This window comes from Arachis stenosperma, chromosome 8 (genome assembly GCF_014773155.1).
Source record: "Arachis stenosperma cultivar V10309 chromosome 8, arast.V10309.gnm1.PFL2, whole genome shotgun sequence".
NCBI classification, from domain to species: domain Eukaryota; kingdom Viridiplantae; phylum Streptophyta; class Magnoliopsida; order Fabales; family Fabaceae; genus Arachis; species Arachis stenosperma.
This window is the reverse complement of record NC_080384.1, coordinates 39,230,869-39,251,863: the sequence shown is the minus strand read 5'-3', so window position 1 is coordinate 39,251,863 and position 20,995 is coordinate 39,230,869. Positions and strand designations below refer to the sequence as shown.

The 20,995-nt window shown below is 31.5% G+C and overlaps 1 protein-coding gene across 1 annotated transcript; it reads right to left on the bottom strand.

Annotated features, from left to right (window-relative positions):
- Positions 1 to 4,640: 4,640 nt before the first annotated feature.
- On the bottom strand, positions 4,641 to 5,406 carry LOC130946499 (calcium-binding protein KRP1-like). The gene has a single exon (XM_057875260.1). It carries the CDS (start codon positions 5,281 to 5,283, stop codon positions 4,936 to 4,938), a length of 348 nt encoding a protein of 115 aa, XP_057731243.1. The 5' UTR covers positions 5,284 to 5,406; the 3' UTR covers positions 4,641 to 4,935.
- Positions 5,407 to 20,995: the final 15,589 nt, after the last annotated feature.

Genomic DNA, 20,995 nt, shown 5'->3' with positions numbered 1-20,995 from the left:
TGGTGTCAAAATTTACTAATGTGATACATTAAGTGGCACCATAACACACACCTAAAAATTTTTTTGACTATTAACATAATAAATTTATGAAATTAGATCAAATTAAAATTTAATTGATGGAAGAATTTGAGGCATTGAAATCTCTCAATTTAGGATTAATTTAATATAATTTATAAATTAGATATGTTAATAGTCAATTAGGATTATTAGATGTGTGTTGTGATGTTATTTAATAATGTATCACATTAACAAATTTTGATATTATTAGTAATAGAGTGATGGAAGAAGTGATATAATTAATTTAAAATTTTTAAAAAACGAATTTAATTAAAAAAATTAGAGACCAGTTTAAATAATGAATATTTTTTAGGGATTAATTTGATGATTAAGTTTTTGTACATCTATATACATCTTCAATTTATAGACCTACATAGCCACTCAACTCTGCAGAGATGTTAGCCTCACCCTCACACGAAAAATCTGATGATTATCACTTAGTTTTATTCTACGACCTCACATATAGAATAAAAAAAAAATTATTCATTTCATCATTTGTGATTCACTTACTTTATCACAATCTAGATTGATATATATAATACACACATTTGCAAAAGATAGATAAAAAAGTAGCCTTAATCAATGAATAATAATTATTGATCATTCATGACTAGCTAGCTAGCCTTAAATGCGAGAAATAAATAATGAAAATGACATGCACTCTTTATATTTCCTTTTCAAAATGACACGCACTTATTCGTATAGCCTCGTTTATAAATGTTGTGTGTGTTTGGCTCCTTTAGATGTCATGTAGCTAATTTGGAATAGTAGTTATGTATTATCAGATATTCAAAACTTGACTCTTTTGGTCCCCTTTCATTTTTTGACAATGTTAACTTTCATGGTCCTTGCCTGTTTTTTGTATCTGTTTTAATTAATTTGTTTTGTTTCCTTTTAAAGTGTTTTTTTTCTTTTTTTTTTTTAAATCTATCATATGTTATCAAAACGAAGATTTGATACCTAAGATTATTAGTTTATTACTATTATTATCTTGTATATTACACGTTAGAGGTTCAACTTATTTAGATATATAATTCATTTTGTATTATCCAACAATATATGTTTTTGGAATAAATAATTTCATGACATAGTGATATTATAACTTTTATAATTAAAAATTAAAAATTTAATCCTTGTTGCTTCCAAAAATTTTCAGCGTGATAGAAAAAATAAATTTCTAAAATAATTCGTGATAAACTTATTATAGGTATCAATTGAGAAATAGTTGAAATAATAGGATTTAGATAATTATCGATAACGAGAATGTCATCCATATATACAAAGTTGTATTATCGGTTAGTTAGGTATCAGTGGTTTTAACAAACTATGCAAGTCTTCAATGTCCATCAACTAGAATAATATTATATGATGAGTAAATATTATTAATTTAAATTAATATTTAATTAATAATAATTTATACTTATATTTATAAAAATTAACACACAAAATTATATAATAATTTATATTTATATTTATTAAAATTTATACACATAAATTAATATAATTTATAGTAATATTTTTTAAAATTTATATATATAAATTAATAAAATATCTTTATTAAAAATAATTTAATATTTGTACTAATTAAATAATAAATAAAATTATTAAAAATTATTGTCTCCAAGAATTTTTCCAATAAGCATGTTAATCAAAATTATATGAATACTCGTCACAAGCCAGTGATATATGTATTATTCAGAATCAATTCAATGCACTCAATATTCTTGTTTCACAATTCTCTCTTATTTTTTTTTCTCTTGGTTCAGATCCTTTTCTGATCTTGCTTCATCAGTTCAAGTCTCAATCCAACTCTATTAGTAATCTTTAGGGGGAGAAAATTTAATTATAAATTTTCAAAAGCTTGTAAATTCGGCGTTTTAATTCTTCAAGAACTTACTTGGAATTTTTTTTCTTTTTCATTTAGGACATAAATAATCTATTATAAATTTATTTAAAGAACTTACTTTATACTTTATTTTCTTTAAAAATCTATAAGTCAATCACAAAATTTTTAAAAACCTGCTTGTCCTATTATTCAATGTGGATTTATGCACAATTTATATTATAAATCTAAAAGAGAATCTTTTGCGAGAGAGTCTATTAAATATATAATAACTATGTTTATCCTAATACTAATTGCAAATATTGATAAATAAAAAATTCACTGTATCACATATTTTTTAGTTTCAATAATTAGGATGTTATATATGAAGATTTTGGTCAATTTGTATCGGCTTCACATCTTAATTCAACACTAATTATTGTTAAACTTATGTTTAATGTATATTATATTTTTTTAGTTTTCATAGCATTGAGATAATAAGTATTTCTTAATTCAACACTAAGTATTTCTTTTTTTAGAACTATCGTGATTTTTTAGCGTTTTGGCCCCATTATCAATAAAATACATACAATACAATCCAAGCACCAAGCGTTTCCATTGTGTCGAAAATTAAAGTCCATATTATATTCATCAATTTAATTATCCCTAATAAGTAATAGTTCATTAGTACGTAAGCCTTACGTTATATTTTCCTTACTATTTATACTTATGGCGTTTTCGAAAACGGCAATCGAATAACGAAACATGAAATGATAATGATAACAATTAACGAAATCTTTTACTTGCACATTACTACTAGTCATTTCACGTTTTCTTGTTGCACATACAAACAAACCATTTTAAAATTATTACATATAATTAAATTATGACGATATAATTACATAAGTTTCAAAGTTCTTCCAACTCAATTTTATTAGCTTAAACGCCGATGTTCAATTTTTGAGGTTAAATTTTTTTAATATTGGGTTGTAATATGATATTTAATTACCAACTATTGGGATTTGTTGATGAATTTTGTTAATATGAAATAGTTACTGAAAAAGAAAATTCGTCAATAACGATTTTAATTTTCTAAAATTTATTTTTAAAAAAAATCATTAGTAACAATTTTAATTGGCTGAAATTTAATATTTAAAAAAAACGTTAGTAATGATTTAATTTTAATTGACTAAAAAAAATTAAAAAAATAATAAGTAATGATTTTAAATTTTCAAATCTAACTTCTTCCTTTAAAAATTGTTAATGACGATTTCTCTTTGTATTTACTCACAATTACTTATACTCATTCCATATTAGAGCATTACACCATTTTAATTTAATATTAATGTATTACATTATTGTATCTCTCGTATTAAAGTTAATTTGCACACTTTTGATGTAACAGTAATATTTTTCCACAAGAAAATTATGAAAAGAGCTCTATAATTACTAATGAGATCGATTAATTATGGGCAGATTTTTTTTTTTTACTAAACCACTAGTTATTAGCGAGATAAAATAGCAAAATTTAATGCCTTTGATGATACTGAAAACTTAAGCTTTTATTTGTTTTCAATATTTTTTGCCCTTTTATCTCTTTAACGGATACCCGTTTGCAAAACAATTTTCTTAATACTTTAAGTTTTGATTATACTGCATAAGATTAATATTGAGGTAATGTCTTAAAAAGATCCTGAAATTTTTAATTCACTTTAATTAAGTCTTTTATTTTTTAAAATAATCAAATGTATCTATTATTTTCAGAAACGAGAGTATTTGTTAGTTTAAATGTTATTAACGATTTTAACGTTCTTAATATGTACAGTTAAGTGTTAATTTAACAATTTGTTACAAGCTGACGTAGATAAACAATGAATTTACCTTAAATTAGTACTCTAAATTTATTTAAACTCATACACAATTATAAATTTAAAGTCCTAACTCTCAATCTTTATCTTCATCATTTATTCTTCCTCCTCTTTCTTAGATCCCTAAAATTTAGACATGTTCTTCTCCCTTTAAATTCATTTACGATACTTTTTCTGAGAGAGAAACCAGTTGCGACATCAACGTTAAATTAGAGAACAATTTTAGAAGTAGATTTATTGACGTTAATTGAGGCACTGGAAATAGACTTGAAAACGGGTTCGTTGTGGGTTGGGGAGAAGCTGAGGGCAGCAAAAGGGGAAGAGAGGAAGCGACCAAAATGAGAGGGTAAGAGAGTGGGAGAAGAGTCGAACGATGAAGATGAGGAGAAAGACAACATAGAATAAGAGAGGAAGAAAAAACGATGAAAATGAAGATTTGAGAATTAGAGTTTTATAATTGTGTATAGACCAATTTGAATGTTATAAACAAATTTGAAATAATAATTTGAGTTTAATTCATTGTTTGTTCACGTCAGCTTGTAGTAAACTGTCAAGTTTATATTTAACTGTACACATCAATAATGTTAAAACAACTGATAATATTTAGACTAACAAAAATTTTAGAAAATATTTAAAAAACCTAATGAAAGCGAGTTGGAAATTTCAGAGAATATTTAGAGTAATATCTTGATTAACATTCATCAATGTTATAATTAAACCTTTATAAGTGGTAGTTTGTAATTATGAGTTTGAGTATAGTTGGGTGAGTTTTTTTCTATTTTTTATTTTTTTTAAAACTCTGCTATGATCGTATTTATAAATGGTCAATTATTTCAAAAATGAAGGGAACATAAATTAAAAATCAATGCAAAGCACTTATCATTCATCAGCATTATTGAAACACCAAAAATAAACTTACAAATGAAAAATGCTAGATGACCAACACTTTTTTTTCCCCTTACATTTGAACCAAGAGTAGCTAACTTTCTATCCTTTATCACTAAAAATGTTGGCTCTCTAGCATTCCCCAAATTTTAGTAAACTTACCAAGCCACACAATTAACACCAACAAACACACTCTCACACATAAGAAGGAGGGATGAAAACGCTATTTTATAGGATATTTAATTAAGAGACACACAAAGAGCTAATTAACACTATAATTAGAGTACAGATCATAGATTTACGCTACATTAACATGGGATCAACACTTTGAGGCAAGAATTTAGGTGAATCTCCATCGTCCATCAAGCATGGACTAATCCTAAACATGAGAATGCAAAACTCCATTTGGTTTAGGGCACCATCTCCATCCAAATCACCTTCCATTAACATGCACAACAGCTCATCATCCCTCACCTCCAAACCTAGTAAGCAACAATTCATCTTCAAGCTCTCGAACGTGATCAACCCCTTGTTCGCGTCCATAAGCAGACTGAATCCATTGCAGAGCTCGCCGATGAAGCCTTCTGCGCCGAGGCTGGAGATCATGTATGGAAAGTAGTCCTCAAAGTCCATACCATGGTCTAATTCCATGATAAAACTGTCGGCAAAACTTTAAGTAAGAAGCTAAGGGGCTTATTATGACAATAATAGTGAATAGTAGAGTTAAGGGGAATATTATTTTGTAGCTTGTGATAGAAGGGATGATGGATATTGTGTATATATATGGCTAAGTTACATAAATAGACAAGAAAACAGGAGTAATATATAATAAAAAGAATAATAGAGAAAGTGAGAATTTAGTACAGGTACATTATCCACGGAACTCTCACCAACTTTATGTTATGCATGTTACATGACTATTTGTTGAAGTTTGGTTCTGATATAGTATTAATTTGTATAGTTAAATATTTGTGAATTTGGTTCCGATATGGTATTAATATAAATTGTGAATTTAATTTTGATATAATGATAATATATATAACAAATTAAAATCAGTTTTCGTACATTATAGGCAGTATAAAAAATTATAATCATACACTTAATTATATATTATTAGGTAAACAAAAATATTTAAATAAAAACTAATGATTGAATAGTTGTGTAAAATATGTTTTGTTATTAGTGTATCGAAATTAAATTTTAACAAATTCAATCACATGTATGTTGTATATAATAATACTTTTATTGATAAGTCATATATATGTTCAACCTCATTAAAAATTGTATGCATACAAATAAATTAAAAAATTATTTACATTTTTTTAGTAATTTATGAAAAGAGTTTAATTTTTATGCATTATCAATGTTGTAAAGAATTTTATATAATTATTTAATTAAATTTTTGTATTTAAATTATTTTTAAAATAGTAAATTTAAAAATAGTTATTTTTACATAATTAATTGTCATTGAATATAAAGTTTAATTCTAATAAAAGATATTAAACATATTAATGTATAATCTTAATACATTATAGGTCTTACATAAATATTAAAAGGTTTTGATGTAACATTTGAAAACAAAACTTTTATATTAAAAAATAAATATATAATATTTTCATACATTTAGTGTATAGAAATTACGCATATTCTTAGCGAAGAAACTTTATATATATATATATATATATATATAACCATGCACCTATAATATGTTTTTGAATTATTCAACTCAATTATTTATTATTTTTTTTAATAAACTATACATGAAGTGTTGTTGATAACTAAAAGAAAATTAGTTGTCCATAAATATTCTTTTCATATCAAGTACTTATCAAAATTATACGCACTTAAAATTTGGAGGAATTTTTCTTTTCTTTTAAAGGATTTAGTTAGCATGTGAGTATATGATAAATTTATTATTAAAAAAATTTAAATTTATAACTATTAATTAATCATTATTAATATTTTTAATAATATAAAATTATATTTAATAATATAAAATTATATATTTTTTTATCGATTATACTGACTAAATTTTAATAAAAATGTTGGTTTCTTAAATTTTTTTAAAATAGATAAATCTTTAAAAAAAAAGGAAAAGAAATTGAATTATGATGAGACGTGTGTGTCATATCAATTTTGGAATTAATAGCGTTCTGTATGGGAGCTTCTTGCGGCTTTCATTTCAACAAATGCTTTTTCATTTTCTCGGTCGATGGGGCTATTGTGTTTGTGGAGCCTTCTCCTTCGTGGAAGGTGCGGTAGTTCTTTTGTAACTATCATTATGTACCCTTGACCGTACTCATTTATGTCCATGCACTATTTAATTAAGAGCAATTTATGTACACTACCGTATTATTTATCAATGTAGAGCGCCTTATAAACTCTGAGATAAGATATAACGATTCAATGAGAAGGCTCCATATATATATAAATAAATATGTCTTTGTTTCTTTAATTTGATGTGACCATGCATGTGCATTGCGTGCTTTGATTTGATTTAATAGAAACACGTTTATATGTTATAATTATGACGACTATAATATATATGATTTTCTTTTATTAATAGCTAGTGTTGTTCTAATAATATTGCGTATGTTAGTTCCTGTTACCAACAACAGTTCTTTATAATTTGGTCCAACTTAATTGAGCTCTCAGAGAAGGGATACAACTTTTTTTTACCAAGAGGATGCTTCTATGTTTGACATTGGTGTCTTTTTCTGAAACACTGATATCTATTTAGGGTTAAGGAACATGTATGAGGATATCTAATTTGGGTTAATCTAATAGTCAATTTATTCATTCACTTAATAATAATTTATTGATCAATAAAAAATTTTTAAAATAAAATTCAAATTTATAATAAATTAATTTTTGACCTATTAAATTAGAAAATATTATATAAACAATCAAAAAAAGAATATATATATATATATATATATATATATATATATATAATTATATATTTAACATGCATTCTTATACATATAAGAGTTATTTTTGAGTTTGAATATTTTTTTTATACTATAATTCTATCTTTATTTAAGATTAGGTGTAATAATAAAGATTGAAATTTAGTAATATAAATTCTAATAACATGTTATATGAATTATTTTTTTAGAATTTAAACTGTTAAATAGAGACACATAAATTATTGTATATAAAAAATATTATGTATATATTAAAATCAGTTACTATATATTTGTCTATAAATATATGTGTAGTTTAATTTATTTTTAATATATATTTTATATTTTAATATATATTTTATATTAGTAGCTAATTTTAGTAACTGATTTTAGTGTATGTTTAGCATGATTCTATATTTAACACATTATGGAGAATAAAGACATGGAAGTTATGATTGAGAGTAATAAACTAGATTTTGTTACCACAGTTGCCAACTAGTTTAGTATAACTAGTTTCAGTTTAATTAGTTAGTATATACTTTTCGGTTTTAGTCCTGCAGTATATAAGTTTGTATTCTCATCCTATTGTTATCAAGAATTATAATTCATAATTCAAATCCTCATAATTGTTATCAAGAATTATTCAATTTTATTATTACTTGACAGCATCATGCTCTTTTCACCACCAAAGACTAAAATATTGAAGATCACGTTCAAGAAGATAAATCTCCATCTCAATATAATTCAGATGCAGCCAAAACAGCAGATACAATCTCCACCAAATATGAATGACTCCAACAAAATTATAATCTTAGTTCATAGCTTCTTGCCTCTGTTGATTTTTTTCCCTCAAAAAATTGTGTCGTGTATTGTTCTTCTGTGTTTGAAATTTGGCAAAAACTTCAAACATCTTTTGCTAAATCAATTACATTCAAAATTAAAAACTTTGAAATTAGCTCAAAATTTTCAAGGAAAAGAATCTATTTGTCGCAGATTACCTTACTCTCATCAAGAAATTGGTTGACTTCCAAACTGAGAAATGGTATTTTTAATTAGTTGAAACTTGAAAGGTATAGAAGCTAAGACTAGAAATGTTTTGCTGAACAAGTCTTTAGGTATTTTACAATAAAAGAGAAGAATTTCTATATAACATTTTGAGAAAAAGTTGAAGGGCCAGCAACAAAATTTATTGTTTTTTTTGTTAGTATTTTTAGCCATCACTTTAATTTCTTTAGTCTACTAATTAATTTAATAATATTTTTAGTCTATATTTTTAAATATTAGTATTTTACTGACACAAAAAAATAAGTTATCCTAATTCTCTAGTATTTTTCTAATATTTTAAAGAAGACACCCAGATTCTTAAGACTCATTTATTTGTGCTTTTAAAATCTAAAAATAATTTTTTTAAGTAAATGCATCTTTTTTTTCCATCATTTGTATATACTTCTAAAAACAGAGGTGGAAAATAAGCTAATTTTTTTTAGGTTTTTTGAGAAGTAGGTAGAGACTTATTTTTGCAAGAAGCAAAAACAACTAAAGAAAGAGAAAATTTGTAAAAATGATATTTGTTTTGAGATTTTTTTAATAAATAATTTAAATATTTATTTATGGATATTTGGAATTTAGACAATATTTATCAATTGGTATCTTATTATTTATTTTATTTACAGTGTAAACATATTAATTAAATACGTATTTTAATTATAATATAAACGGGATAAGATACAAATTTTATAAATAGAAAATAGGTGCAACATGATATTTTTTCTGAGTGTGCATATCTTATTTATATTAAAAACGAGATATGCATGCAATCATATTGTGCACACCGTCAATAAAATATGCGAAAAGTTAACTTTCAGTGTAAACGTAATATGAAATGACAAAACATTTTCATTTATATAAGGAGGTACATGTAGTAACTTCACTCAAATTTCAGTGTAGTGTCATGCTACAATGGAGGTTTGGTAGGCTACTAGCTACTACTGTCAATTGATAACATATTTTGGACATTTCCTTTATGTGCGGAGGCCTTCAAACACTGTAAATTTTTTTGTCTCGGTTAACGATGCCTACCTCTACGGCATGTTTGATGGAGTTGTAACACACTGCCATATAGAACCTTATGTTTAAATCATAAAATAGAAGTGATGAGATATTACGATTTTTAGAAATAAAATTTAATATATATAGTAGTGTGAAAAATGTTTATAAGTAAGAGCCTTTAAAAAAAGAAATAACAAAATCGTTAAATTAAAAAGCGTGACACTCCGATCAATAACATAACGAAACAGATAAAAAAATAAGCTAACGCGAGTATATAAACAAAAGAGTGCCAAAAATACGGATATTCAAAACTCAAGACCCGGCTTGCAACGATAACCGGTCCGAGCATAGAAGTGTATATATATATATATATATAAAGTAAGGAACCATAAGAAACCCAAAAGACAAGTACAGAACTTGTCTCTCAAAAATAATCTCTAAGAGGAGTTAAAACAGTATATATGTATATAGTGGAGATAATAAGTATCTAAGTAAGTACATAAAACCAAAATAAAGTCCCAAGAGCTAAGGATCTTCGCTAATCAAGAAGTCTCCAGCATGCCTCAGCGAGAAGCCTCACGTCCTATATCTGAAAACCACAAAATTCGCATGGGTGAGAACCGGATGTTCTCAGTATGGTAACAGTACCCACATATCTAACATGTAATGTCCTGGGAAAGCCGAAGGCAATCCTAGAACTTTCAACAGATAATCAAAGCTTATAAACAGACTAAAATAATAAATGGCAACTGGCTAAAGATCTTCAGTCTAACTAACACTCCCATTTTCAAATCCTTTAGACCTCCCAACCATCATCAATAATTTGATACCGCAAACACAATTATATCAAACAAGGAAGAGCACAAATAGAAAGCAGATACAGAATTTAGATAATTAGCACGTAATATGTAGTCAATTAGGCATTCCAAACAATTCATATATAATGCATATGATATATACCTGTCCTAGTGGCTGATGAGTCTCATCTGTCGGTTATAAAGCCAACCCGACAAGTCATGGTAGCTAACCATTGGACTGTCCCTCTATCGTGCATCCCAAACTCGAATTATTCTCAATCATAATTATCAATACATATACATAATTATTCACAGGGACGAGCTCATCCGGAACTTTCACAGTGTCCGGCCACACTTACGACATAGGGTCAGCAGAGTATCAAATCTCCATATGGAGCACGTGGTGGCTAGCCACTGCTTTCACCCAGAAAAACTCGTATCTCAGATAGTGGAAGTGAAACATTCACATTTCATTCAATAAGCATATATGCAATCATACTCAGCTATAATTCAATATTAGCTCAGCCATAATTCAGCAATAACTCAGCCATTCGACTCATAATACAATTCATACCCAGCCACAATTTATTCACAGTTACAGCCTTTCGGCTAATGGCATATAAGGTACTTCCACCATCATCACCAACACCCCATACGATTATCTTTAATCATAATTCACCCCTTACTTCGTCCACAAGTTACCACATCTCCTAACCCCTTTCCATCGTTAGGCATTCTATAAGTATTTAGGACATAAAGGGTGAGAATGGAGGCTTAGAAGTCTGAAATTCGGCTTTGAAAACTCAAAAATCAGCTTTGGGGTGAAAACCGGGTCACACGTGCGCGTCGCCCATGCGCACGCATGGAAGTCAGAAAAACAAAGTGACGCGTGCGCGTCGCCTATGTGTACGCGCGAATGGCAGAAAAGTAAAGCGACACGTGCATGTCAGCCACGTGTACGCGTGGGTGCGTTTTGTGCTCCTCGCACAAAACCAGCGTAACTCTCTGGATTTTCTACTGGGCATTTACATCAGTGCAGCGACACGTACACGTCGGCCAGGCGCACGCGTAGGGGAGTGAAAATTGAGACTAACGCGTGCGCGTCGGCCACGCATGCGCGTGAAAGCACGATTTTCCAAAATTTTTACTAAGTTAAAAAGTTGCAGAATTACAGTTTCAAACCCCAATCTTCCGACGGGCATAACTTCTTCGTTTCAAATCATTTTTCATCCATTCTTCAAATGACATAAACATCCCGGATACAATTTTATTTCTAAATAAGTTTGAAACAAATTGGGAATCCGGAGACCAAGTTATACTCCGTCAAAGTAGACCCAAAAACCACATTTTTATACAAAACCACAACGTTTCATTTTCAAAACAAACCAATTTCAACCCTTTTCAAAACCAACCAAAACATACCAAAAATCAACCTCAAGCCTCCTCAACTCACATGTTAACATTTTTATCAAATTCACCATCCACCAATCCACCATTTTAACCAATCTCAATCAAATAACCCAATTTCAAACACAATATCATGTCATATGTCTTTCCTCATCCCAATTTCCAATAATACCCTTCCCATCAACCATCAATACATACAATCAATATCATCCTCACCATCAACATGGTTCCACTCACAATTCAATCTCTCAACCAATCATTAAGCATATATCAAAACATGCACATCTCTCATACATCATACCATCAAAATATCCAAAATCCACTAATCACATACATAACAACATAAGTCATCTCAACCAATCAACAACATCAATAGTCCAAATCCTATCTTATGGGTCTCTAGCCTAAGTTTTTACACCACATTACATTTTAGATACAGGAAATCGAAACTATACCTTCGCCGATTCCCTGCTCAATCTGGAGCACCTCCAAATCACTTTTTCACAAGCTCTCAAGGATTTAACACCTCCAAGAACAGATTTTTAGCACACCAAAGTCCTTTTCCAAACTTTTCAAAATCTCAATCAAGCTCCAACACACATATATACACTTCCTAAACCACAATATCACATTCAAACATACCCACTTAATACCCAAACATCATAAATCAATAAATTTCACTAGGGTTGAGAATCTTACCATATCCAAGGATCAAGGAGACAAGATTAAGCCTCTCCTTCAAGCTAGTTGGATCCTATAACATCAAAAGCTCACAAATCTCAACATTTTCACCCAAATTTTCGAAATTAAGTCTGAAATTTCAGAGGAAAAAACGTGGCTTACCTCAAAAACAAATTTTTAGGTTTTGTAGAGCTTGACGCGGTGAACGCGTGGCCGTAAACGGTGCAGCAATCGGAGCTCCGTATCAAAAGTTATGGTGGTTTGAAGATCAAGTGAGGATTAGAACTTTGGAAGAGTGTTCTTCCCCTTCCTCATTTCATTTCAGCATTTTGGAGGTTTTAGAGAGGGGGGAGAGAGTGTTGTTTTAGGGTTTTAGGTTGAGCTTGGTTGGGCCAAGGGCCCAATATGGGTTCGGTTGGCCCGGTTTGACCCGTTCGGTCTAATCTTGGGCCGATTTCTTCAAAATTGGTGTCAAAATTTTCGTTTCAATTTTCTCTATCATATGAAGCCATAAAAATTACATTTTTAATTTTATAGAATAGATTTTAATTTATGGGATAATTAGTCATTAATTAACCGAATTTTACAGGAGTCTTATTCATTGCTATAGCGCAGGATAGTAACAACAACATACGTAAGTTGATAGCAAATACCTCCTCTCCCTCAACTACAGCGACTGAGGAGGCCTAGCACTGAAAAAATACTCTACCAAATCTCATGTCAGGTGCTAATACCACGTCTGAAAGTCTCTAAAGCACCTATTCACTCGCTCTCTGGCGTAACCTAAAATGGCACACCATATCCTGTAGATTGGATATGGTAATGATGCACTCATTCTATGGTAGATAAAAAGTGAGAGTCCCCAAACACTAAGTCACTAACATTCTACGAATGTAGAAATTAGCTGTTGTAAAAAATAAAATCTCTGAGCTAAATTGTGTCATTAAAATTGGTCTCTCTCAAATAAAAAAAATGATACCCGATAATACAAAAATATGGATAACTTGCCTTAGAAATAGGAGATGAAATCTCTATTGAAAAAAAAATTACCGAATTCCAAATTCAAGATAACAAAATTGATAATAGAAATTACAAGTTTTTTCATTTCTTTAAAAAAATAATTAAAAAATTATTTTTCATATAATCACAACTATTTAATTAGTTATCAGTATAATAAACTAAGGCTAGTGCCAATTACAAACGCAAATTTGGTAAAAAAAATTATGTTCCTAGCACAACAATAACCCCTAATCATGCATACCAATATCATTAAACAATATTTTTTAAATTTGTATTTCAATTAAATAAAATTAACAACACTAACCTTGAATTGAGGGCCTCTGTAATATTTGGAGGGAAAAAAGGAGAAGTAGGTGCGAAATTTAGCATGGGATCTATCAGTGGAATTAAACCCATTTTAGTAAAATGCTGTGTTTTAGTGACTTGTAACCAGTTACTGTCGAATTTATCCGCCGGTAAGTCCAACGATAATGAGCCCTAAAATTCAAAGCGTGAACCCTCTCTCCCTTCAATTCAAAATCTACTCTCTCTCTCTCTCTCTCTCTCTCTCTCTCTCTCTCTAACCTCTAATCTCCCTTTTTCTCTCTAGCCGCCTCCTCTCTCCGCCGCGTCGTCAGCCCCACCACCGCCTACGCCGCCTCCCCCTTTCCTTGCACTGACCCTTTTCCGCGACGTCTCCATTGCAGCTGCCGTTGCAAACACTAGCCTCCATTGTAGCCGCTTTTCTTCTCACTGCCAACGGCTAGCCGGTCTTCGCACCACCAGGTCCAGTTTCGTTGTCAAATGCCAGGTCCAGGTTATTGATGAGTTCTTTTTTTTGTTTTTAACCTGGTTTTCATAAAAAAAGTGATTTGGTTAATTTAGTTGGTAATGTGTTCAGAATAATTTAGCTAAAAATAATTAGTTAATTTTGTGTGTGTTTGTAAGCTATGATCTCTTATGATGCTATGTATGTAATATAATTGACTAATTGCATGGTTATCAATTTATGATGAGACTTGAAGTTGTCAATTTGTGAAATGAGAGACTTAAATTTGTTTAATGGAAAGCTTACAAATGGTTCATTTAGTAATGCTGATGACTGCTAATTTTGTGTGCGTTTGCTAATTTTGAATTTCTTAAATGGGAAGTTTGTTAATTTTTGTGTGTTTGCTATTTAGTTCTGCTTTATGTAATTTCATATCTTGAATCTTTCCATGATTCTAGTTCCATGAATGACTAAATAATACCATGAAAATATATTTACATGAGAGATATTTGAATGACAACAGCAAAATATAAGTTAATAATTATTATTTTTAGTTATTTTTTAGTTAACATGAGAGATATTTGAATGATAACAGAAAAAATATTTTTTTTGGATTTATGCATGTCACATCTTATTGCTTTGGATTTGAACCATGAATGCTCCTTGTTTAGTTGAGGGTAATTTTTATGAAATTATTTGAGTGTTGATTGATGCTATGGATTGATATTGGTTGGATCTTTGGAAACCGTAAAGGTGGATATATGTCCAATTTTAGAGGAGGTTGTGTCCAATTTTTCTGGAGAGTTTTGTTGAATGATATGTGCAGTATATATGCTAATTAGTGTTAATACTATATTCGCTTTGCAGACATGACGACAGGTAGCAGAGGTAGATCGAGTAGGTCTTGTGGTCGTGGTAGAGGGAGGGTTTTCACCGAATCTCCAAGTACTGTTCAATCATCGCCCTCTACCTCGATTACCCTATCGACCTCTGTGACGTCATAAGCAAGTCCAGCGGACCAAGAGTTTATCATGGTCCCAAACCCAAACTACGTGTTTCCTTCTACAATGCTCCTCTACAGATCCAGCGACAGAGTTCGTAGTGGATAATTTCTCTAGTGGCCCCAGCAGGATGCCCCTCTACCACCGCCCATCATCTAGCTGAGGATTTGGCCCGATGGCATGCAGGCGTGAGTACATATTATTTTTTAATCTTAAGTTTGTTAATCTTATGTGTTTCTATATGTTTTTTAATATTAGATTTTTTCTCTGATTGGTTTTTACCAAACAATAATGCTTGCACACAGGAGATCTTCGAGGTCATTAAGTTAATGTACGACCTCCCGTGGCCGAGCTACACAAAGATTCCTACTGAAACCAAGGAGTGATTGTTTCAGAAGTGGGCGATAAAAACCCAATAATGTTGAATTAATAAACTGTCTTTGAACTGTATTTTATTTCAATTAACTAATGTTGTTGAATCACTTTGTGCTGTTAAAATTCATATGAGATGCAGAATATAATCTCATGATCAGGAAGATCTACAACCACCGGGCAGCTAAACGACTTCAGCAGATAATGAGCGACGTTCGTCAAGGGAGCGGCCACTAATGACTTGGATTCGTTCATCTATCAAGAAGGAACTGGAGGCCCATTTTAGAAATGATGAGGGGTTCAAGCATCGCCGTCTGACGAACGCGCTAACAGCACTTCGCTGAGGTCGTCTAAGTATATGGGTGGGTCGGCGACCTTCATGAAAATGAAGATAAGACTAGTAAGTAGCTTGGTAATGTTTGTTAGTAGTTACTTGAATTAGTTGTTTGTCGATTTATTTTATTGGTTGATTTGAATATGTGTAGTCTAAGTCGTTAGATCGTGAGGCGACACTGGCGGAGACCTTCAAGTATACCCATACCTTGAAGGCCAACATGGAGAGATTTGCTAAGGAGCGGTCTGCGGCCCATTATGTGAGTTTCAATTAATTCTAAGTTTCAAATTTATTTGTTTTAAAGTCAATTAACTGTTATCTTAATCACAACATATGTGACACAGGAGAATTATATGCAGAGATTAGAGGCCGCGATCCAGCAATTTCAGCCGCCTAGTGGGAATGACAAAGCCAGCTCCGAGACCTTAGTGGTAGATCCTTATAGGGTTTAGCGCGAGAGTGCCTTTGAACCCCACAAGAATCGCGCTTTAGGTTGGGGTCATTCTTGCCAGTGGAATTCGTTCCTCCACATTGGCGGCTTCCTCTGCCGCCAGTCCTGTCGATCTGCAGGTGGCTATCGATCTGAGGGAGGAGGTGCAAAATCTGACAAAGAAGCTTCACCAACAAGCGGAGCAGTCTGAGCAGAGGTATAACGACTTTCTTGTGCGCGTGGGAGGAGCCGTTGCTGTTAGCTCTGACCTAATGGAGAAGCTGGAGCAGTTAGATCGTCTGCGAGAGCAAATGGAGGTGTACAACCAGCATATGTGTGCTGGAGGCAGCAGCGCTGTTGGTACCAGAGGCAACGCTGCTGATGGGGCACCGACATCAGCACCTATTTTGCCGCCTCAGTAGGAGAAAGATGACAACGACGATTACCGGGATATATAGTGTAACATCCTACCACACAGAGCCTTATGCTTAAGTCGTAAGGTAGAGGTGACGAGATATTACGACTTCTAAAAGTAAAATACATACATAAGTATAGTTGAAAGAAATTCTATCTAGGAGCCTTGAAGAATAAGCTAAACAAAAGCAAAAATAGAAAATCGTGTCACACAGATATCAAGCTCCAAACTTGACCTGCAAAACTAAGGCCGGCCAGAGTATGTAATTACATATATATATAATCCAAAATATGACTCAAACTACAAAATAGACATTTGTTTCTCCAAGTCAAACTCTAGGAGGGACAAAATACAAAATATACATGCGGAGATTCTATATACATATATACATAGCCTAAAACAAAACTATGTAGCCAAAAGATAGTTCTTCGCTTGTAAGAAGGGTCTCCAGATGCTCAATGAGGTGCCTTTCGACCTGCATTTGAAAAATAACAGAATATATATGGAATGAGAACTAGAGGTTCTCAACATGATAAAGGTGACCGCATAGTTAATATAAAAGGTCTCGGAAAAGCCAGAGGCATTTCTAGAATTCCAACACTCAGATTCCAGCTTAAAGATACAACTAAACCAGAAATTAAGTAAATTATCTAAGGTATTCAAGTTCTAAATCTAACTTTAACTTAGCACTTCATTTTCTGTCTCCTCCAATCCTCCGAATTACACATACAAGTAGCAAATATAGATAGAGGTGCAATTACACATACAACTCAAGCAAGGAAAACATAGATAGAGGTGCAATTACAGCAAGTAGAACAAGTAGCAAATAAGCCTGAGTTAAACAATTAAGAAAACCAAAACAATGCATACTCAAACAAAACATACAAATGCATATGATGTATGCCTGTCCTATGGCTGATGAGTCTCATCTGTCGATTATATAGCCAACCCGATATGTCCTGGTAGTTAACCATTGGACAGTTCTTCCGTGCGCGCATCCCCTTGCTAAAAAATAATATCTATTGAGTCAAATTCCAAGTTCAATAATATAATATTCCATGGAGTCAAACTCTAAGCTCAATAATATAATATTTAAAGTCCATATATATATGCATGCCCATGGAGTAACCCGGGAAATTAAAGTACTTGGTCACATCTTGCGACAGAAGGTCAACGAATAGTCTCAAATACACAAGCCACGTTCTAATCTTTTTCTTTTTAAAATAACACTTCGAATTAAAACTCCAATTCTTATAGAAATTTCGATAGTATCTCCTCTAAAACTCGAATTTCTGCCATCCTTCAGAGGTTCCAACCACCAATTACCAAACACCTTTTGATCATTCAAATCATTTCTAGCATCAAATTATTTCAAAATCAAACAAATACCAATATTAAATATTTTTCCAAAATCAACTAACTCCAATAGCAAATCATACAACAACCAAACCACACATCTTATACCATATACACAATCTATCAATAAGTTGTTCAATTCATTCCTATCTTAAGGTCTTCTAGCCTAAGTTTTCACTTGACATTAAACATTAACTATGAGAAACCAAAACCATACCTTGGTCGATTCCTCCCTAAGCTCGGAACATCTCAAAAACCTATCCTTTCACAAGCTCCAAGCTTCCAAACATCAATTCCTCAAACTTAATCACACGGATTTCGTTTCAAACCGCCTAATTGAACTCCAAATCAACCAGAACACAATCTATTTCACACAATATTACTATAGTCATCCTCGGATTCACTAATTCAATGATTGACATGGGTTCAATAGTTTTTTACCTTACCCATGGATCAATTGGACAAAACCCAAAAATTTTTCACTGCTAGAGTTCACCTAAACCATCAAAATCATTCAATTTCTCAATATCCTAACTAAAAAATCTCAAAATTGAGGAGGGAAAGAACTGGGAGAGAAATGCTAATCTTTTACCAAATTTTCAGATAGAATTGAAGATAATTTCGAGACGAATACGTGATCACTGACGGCTCATCAATCAGAACTCCGGATTGAAAGTTACGGACAATTGAATTTCGGAGATGTGAAGGTTTTTTACTCTTTACGTGAATCTCTCTTATCAGCGCATCTCATAAAAGAGAAGGAAGAAAGCTCATTTTCGGTGGTTTATAAGTTGGGCCTTGGGACAGTTTGGGTCCGGTCCAATCGATTCGGCTTGTTGGCTCGATTTTGGGCCAAAATCTTTAAAATTAGTATCAAAATTCATATTTTTAATATTTTTACTCCTCTAAATTATAAAAATTGATTTTTTCTAATTTTCTTGAATAATTATTAATTTATAGACAAATTATTTATTAATTTCACAGGATTTACATGTAGGATTTAGGAATTTAATTTTTTTCTGTATACTTCATTGTATTATACTTCTGTGACATTTATTATATTCAGACCATTTATTTTTAATAAAATAATTTGTTAATTTTTGGTAATTTTGAATTGTTGCTTACAATTTCATTGACAAGTGTTTTAATTTGACTACTAATTGTGGCTTAACTGTGCCAAAAAGAAAAGCAATAGTAGGATTTACCAGCGGCCAAATCCGACGGTAATTGGGTGCCAAAACACGTGATATGGCACCAAAGTTACCATCGAAATAATCTGACGGTAATCAACAACTCAGTCTCGACAAATTCATTGAAAAATGGACAAAAAATCCGCCGTTAATTAACGTTGGACGAAAATAATCCTCTGGTAAACAATATCTGGCGTCGTTTATACTGTCACCTCCAGGACGATGATAAATCTGATTGTAAACTAATTTGATAGTAAATTCGACGATATTCAATATTTTTTGTAGTGAGTGTAAACGAAATAGATACTATTACACACTACAACAGATACGGAGGATGGCGGCAGAAAATTGGCGGCCGTTAACAAACCTACCACAGATTGGTTGGATAGTGGTGGTTGTTGTAACAGTTTGACAACTGCACCAAAATTAAATAGCATAGCGGTGGTGACACGTCCCAACCGTTGGAAAGCAACACAGTGATATATATAACAAAGAGAAAATAACAAATAGATCCTTGACTTTTTGATCCGCTGACATTTAAGTCCTCAAGGATTTGAAAATACATTTAAGTCCCTGATCTTTTCAAATCCTAGACATATTGATCCCTCATGTTCACTTGGATCTGTCAGACCTAACAGAAAAATCAAACGTGACTTTTGTTATACTGACTTGGTTGATCCGAATGCACACGTGAGAGAGTTTTTAAAATAGAACAAATTAGACCTATGGATCGATGTGTCCAGATTTTAAAGAGGTCAAGGACTTAAAGTTATTTTTAATTTTTTAAGGACTTAAATGTCTGTAGACCAAAAAGTCAAGGATCAATTTGTCCTTTTCTCTATAACAAATTAACATAGCGCGTTCATAAAATCTTTTTCATGTGAAGTCAATTGTGTAGGGGCGAGAACCACTTCTCTGGGAGTCCTTACCGCTGTGGTGCTCCCCTCAGTCAATTCCAGTAGTATCCTCCTTCCTATTGATGTATCCATCACTGAGCTGCTTTCCCTCCCTCTAAAACTGGTCGGTCCAAAACCGAGGTTTGCTAAGCCCTCTTTTAATTTGGTTGAGTTTTATTTTTTATTTCACTTTTCAATTTGGCTTAGATTGATCTTATTCTTCTTGATTTGGGTATATACAGTTAAGAATTAGATTCGTACTTTTTATCTTCCACGCGCGAACACAAAAGGGGTAGAGGCGCAAAACACACCTCCGCGTGCGAATCCTTGCCGCCGTTTCCCTCCGTCTGTCAATACCAGTTGCATCGCGCTTTCCGTTGCTAGTAGGTCCATTACCGATCAATTTCTTCGTTTAGATTACTAGTATGTACAAAACTCCTCGTTCAAGTTTGTGCTATTTTCCTTTTGGTTTCAAAATTCAAATCTGTCCACATTAATCGTTATATTCTTAATCGCATACCAATAGTTAGTTTTGGTCGCACTTGTTGTCTCCTAACCATCCTATCTCATTGTCCAGTAGAACTAGTTGCAGGGTTTTTAATATAGAATAATTTTTTAAATTAGATTAATCAGTGTCATAACCACCGATGTTTTGGTTAATCAGTTGTTATTATCTACTATCTTAGTCGGCATTTTTTTGGAATGAAAGAATATTATCATACTAATGTTTAAATTAGAGAGAAATAAAGATCAAGCGCATC

Excerpts from the sequence above, each read along its gene's own strand:
- LOC130946499 (XM_057875260.1), bottom strand. The coding sequence starts at position 5,283 with ATGGAATTAGACCATGGTATGGACTTTGAGGACTACTTTCCATACATG.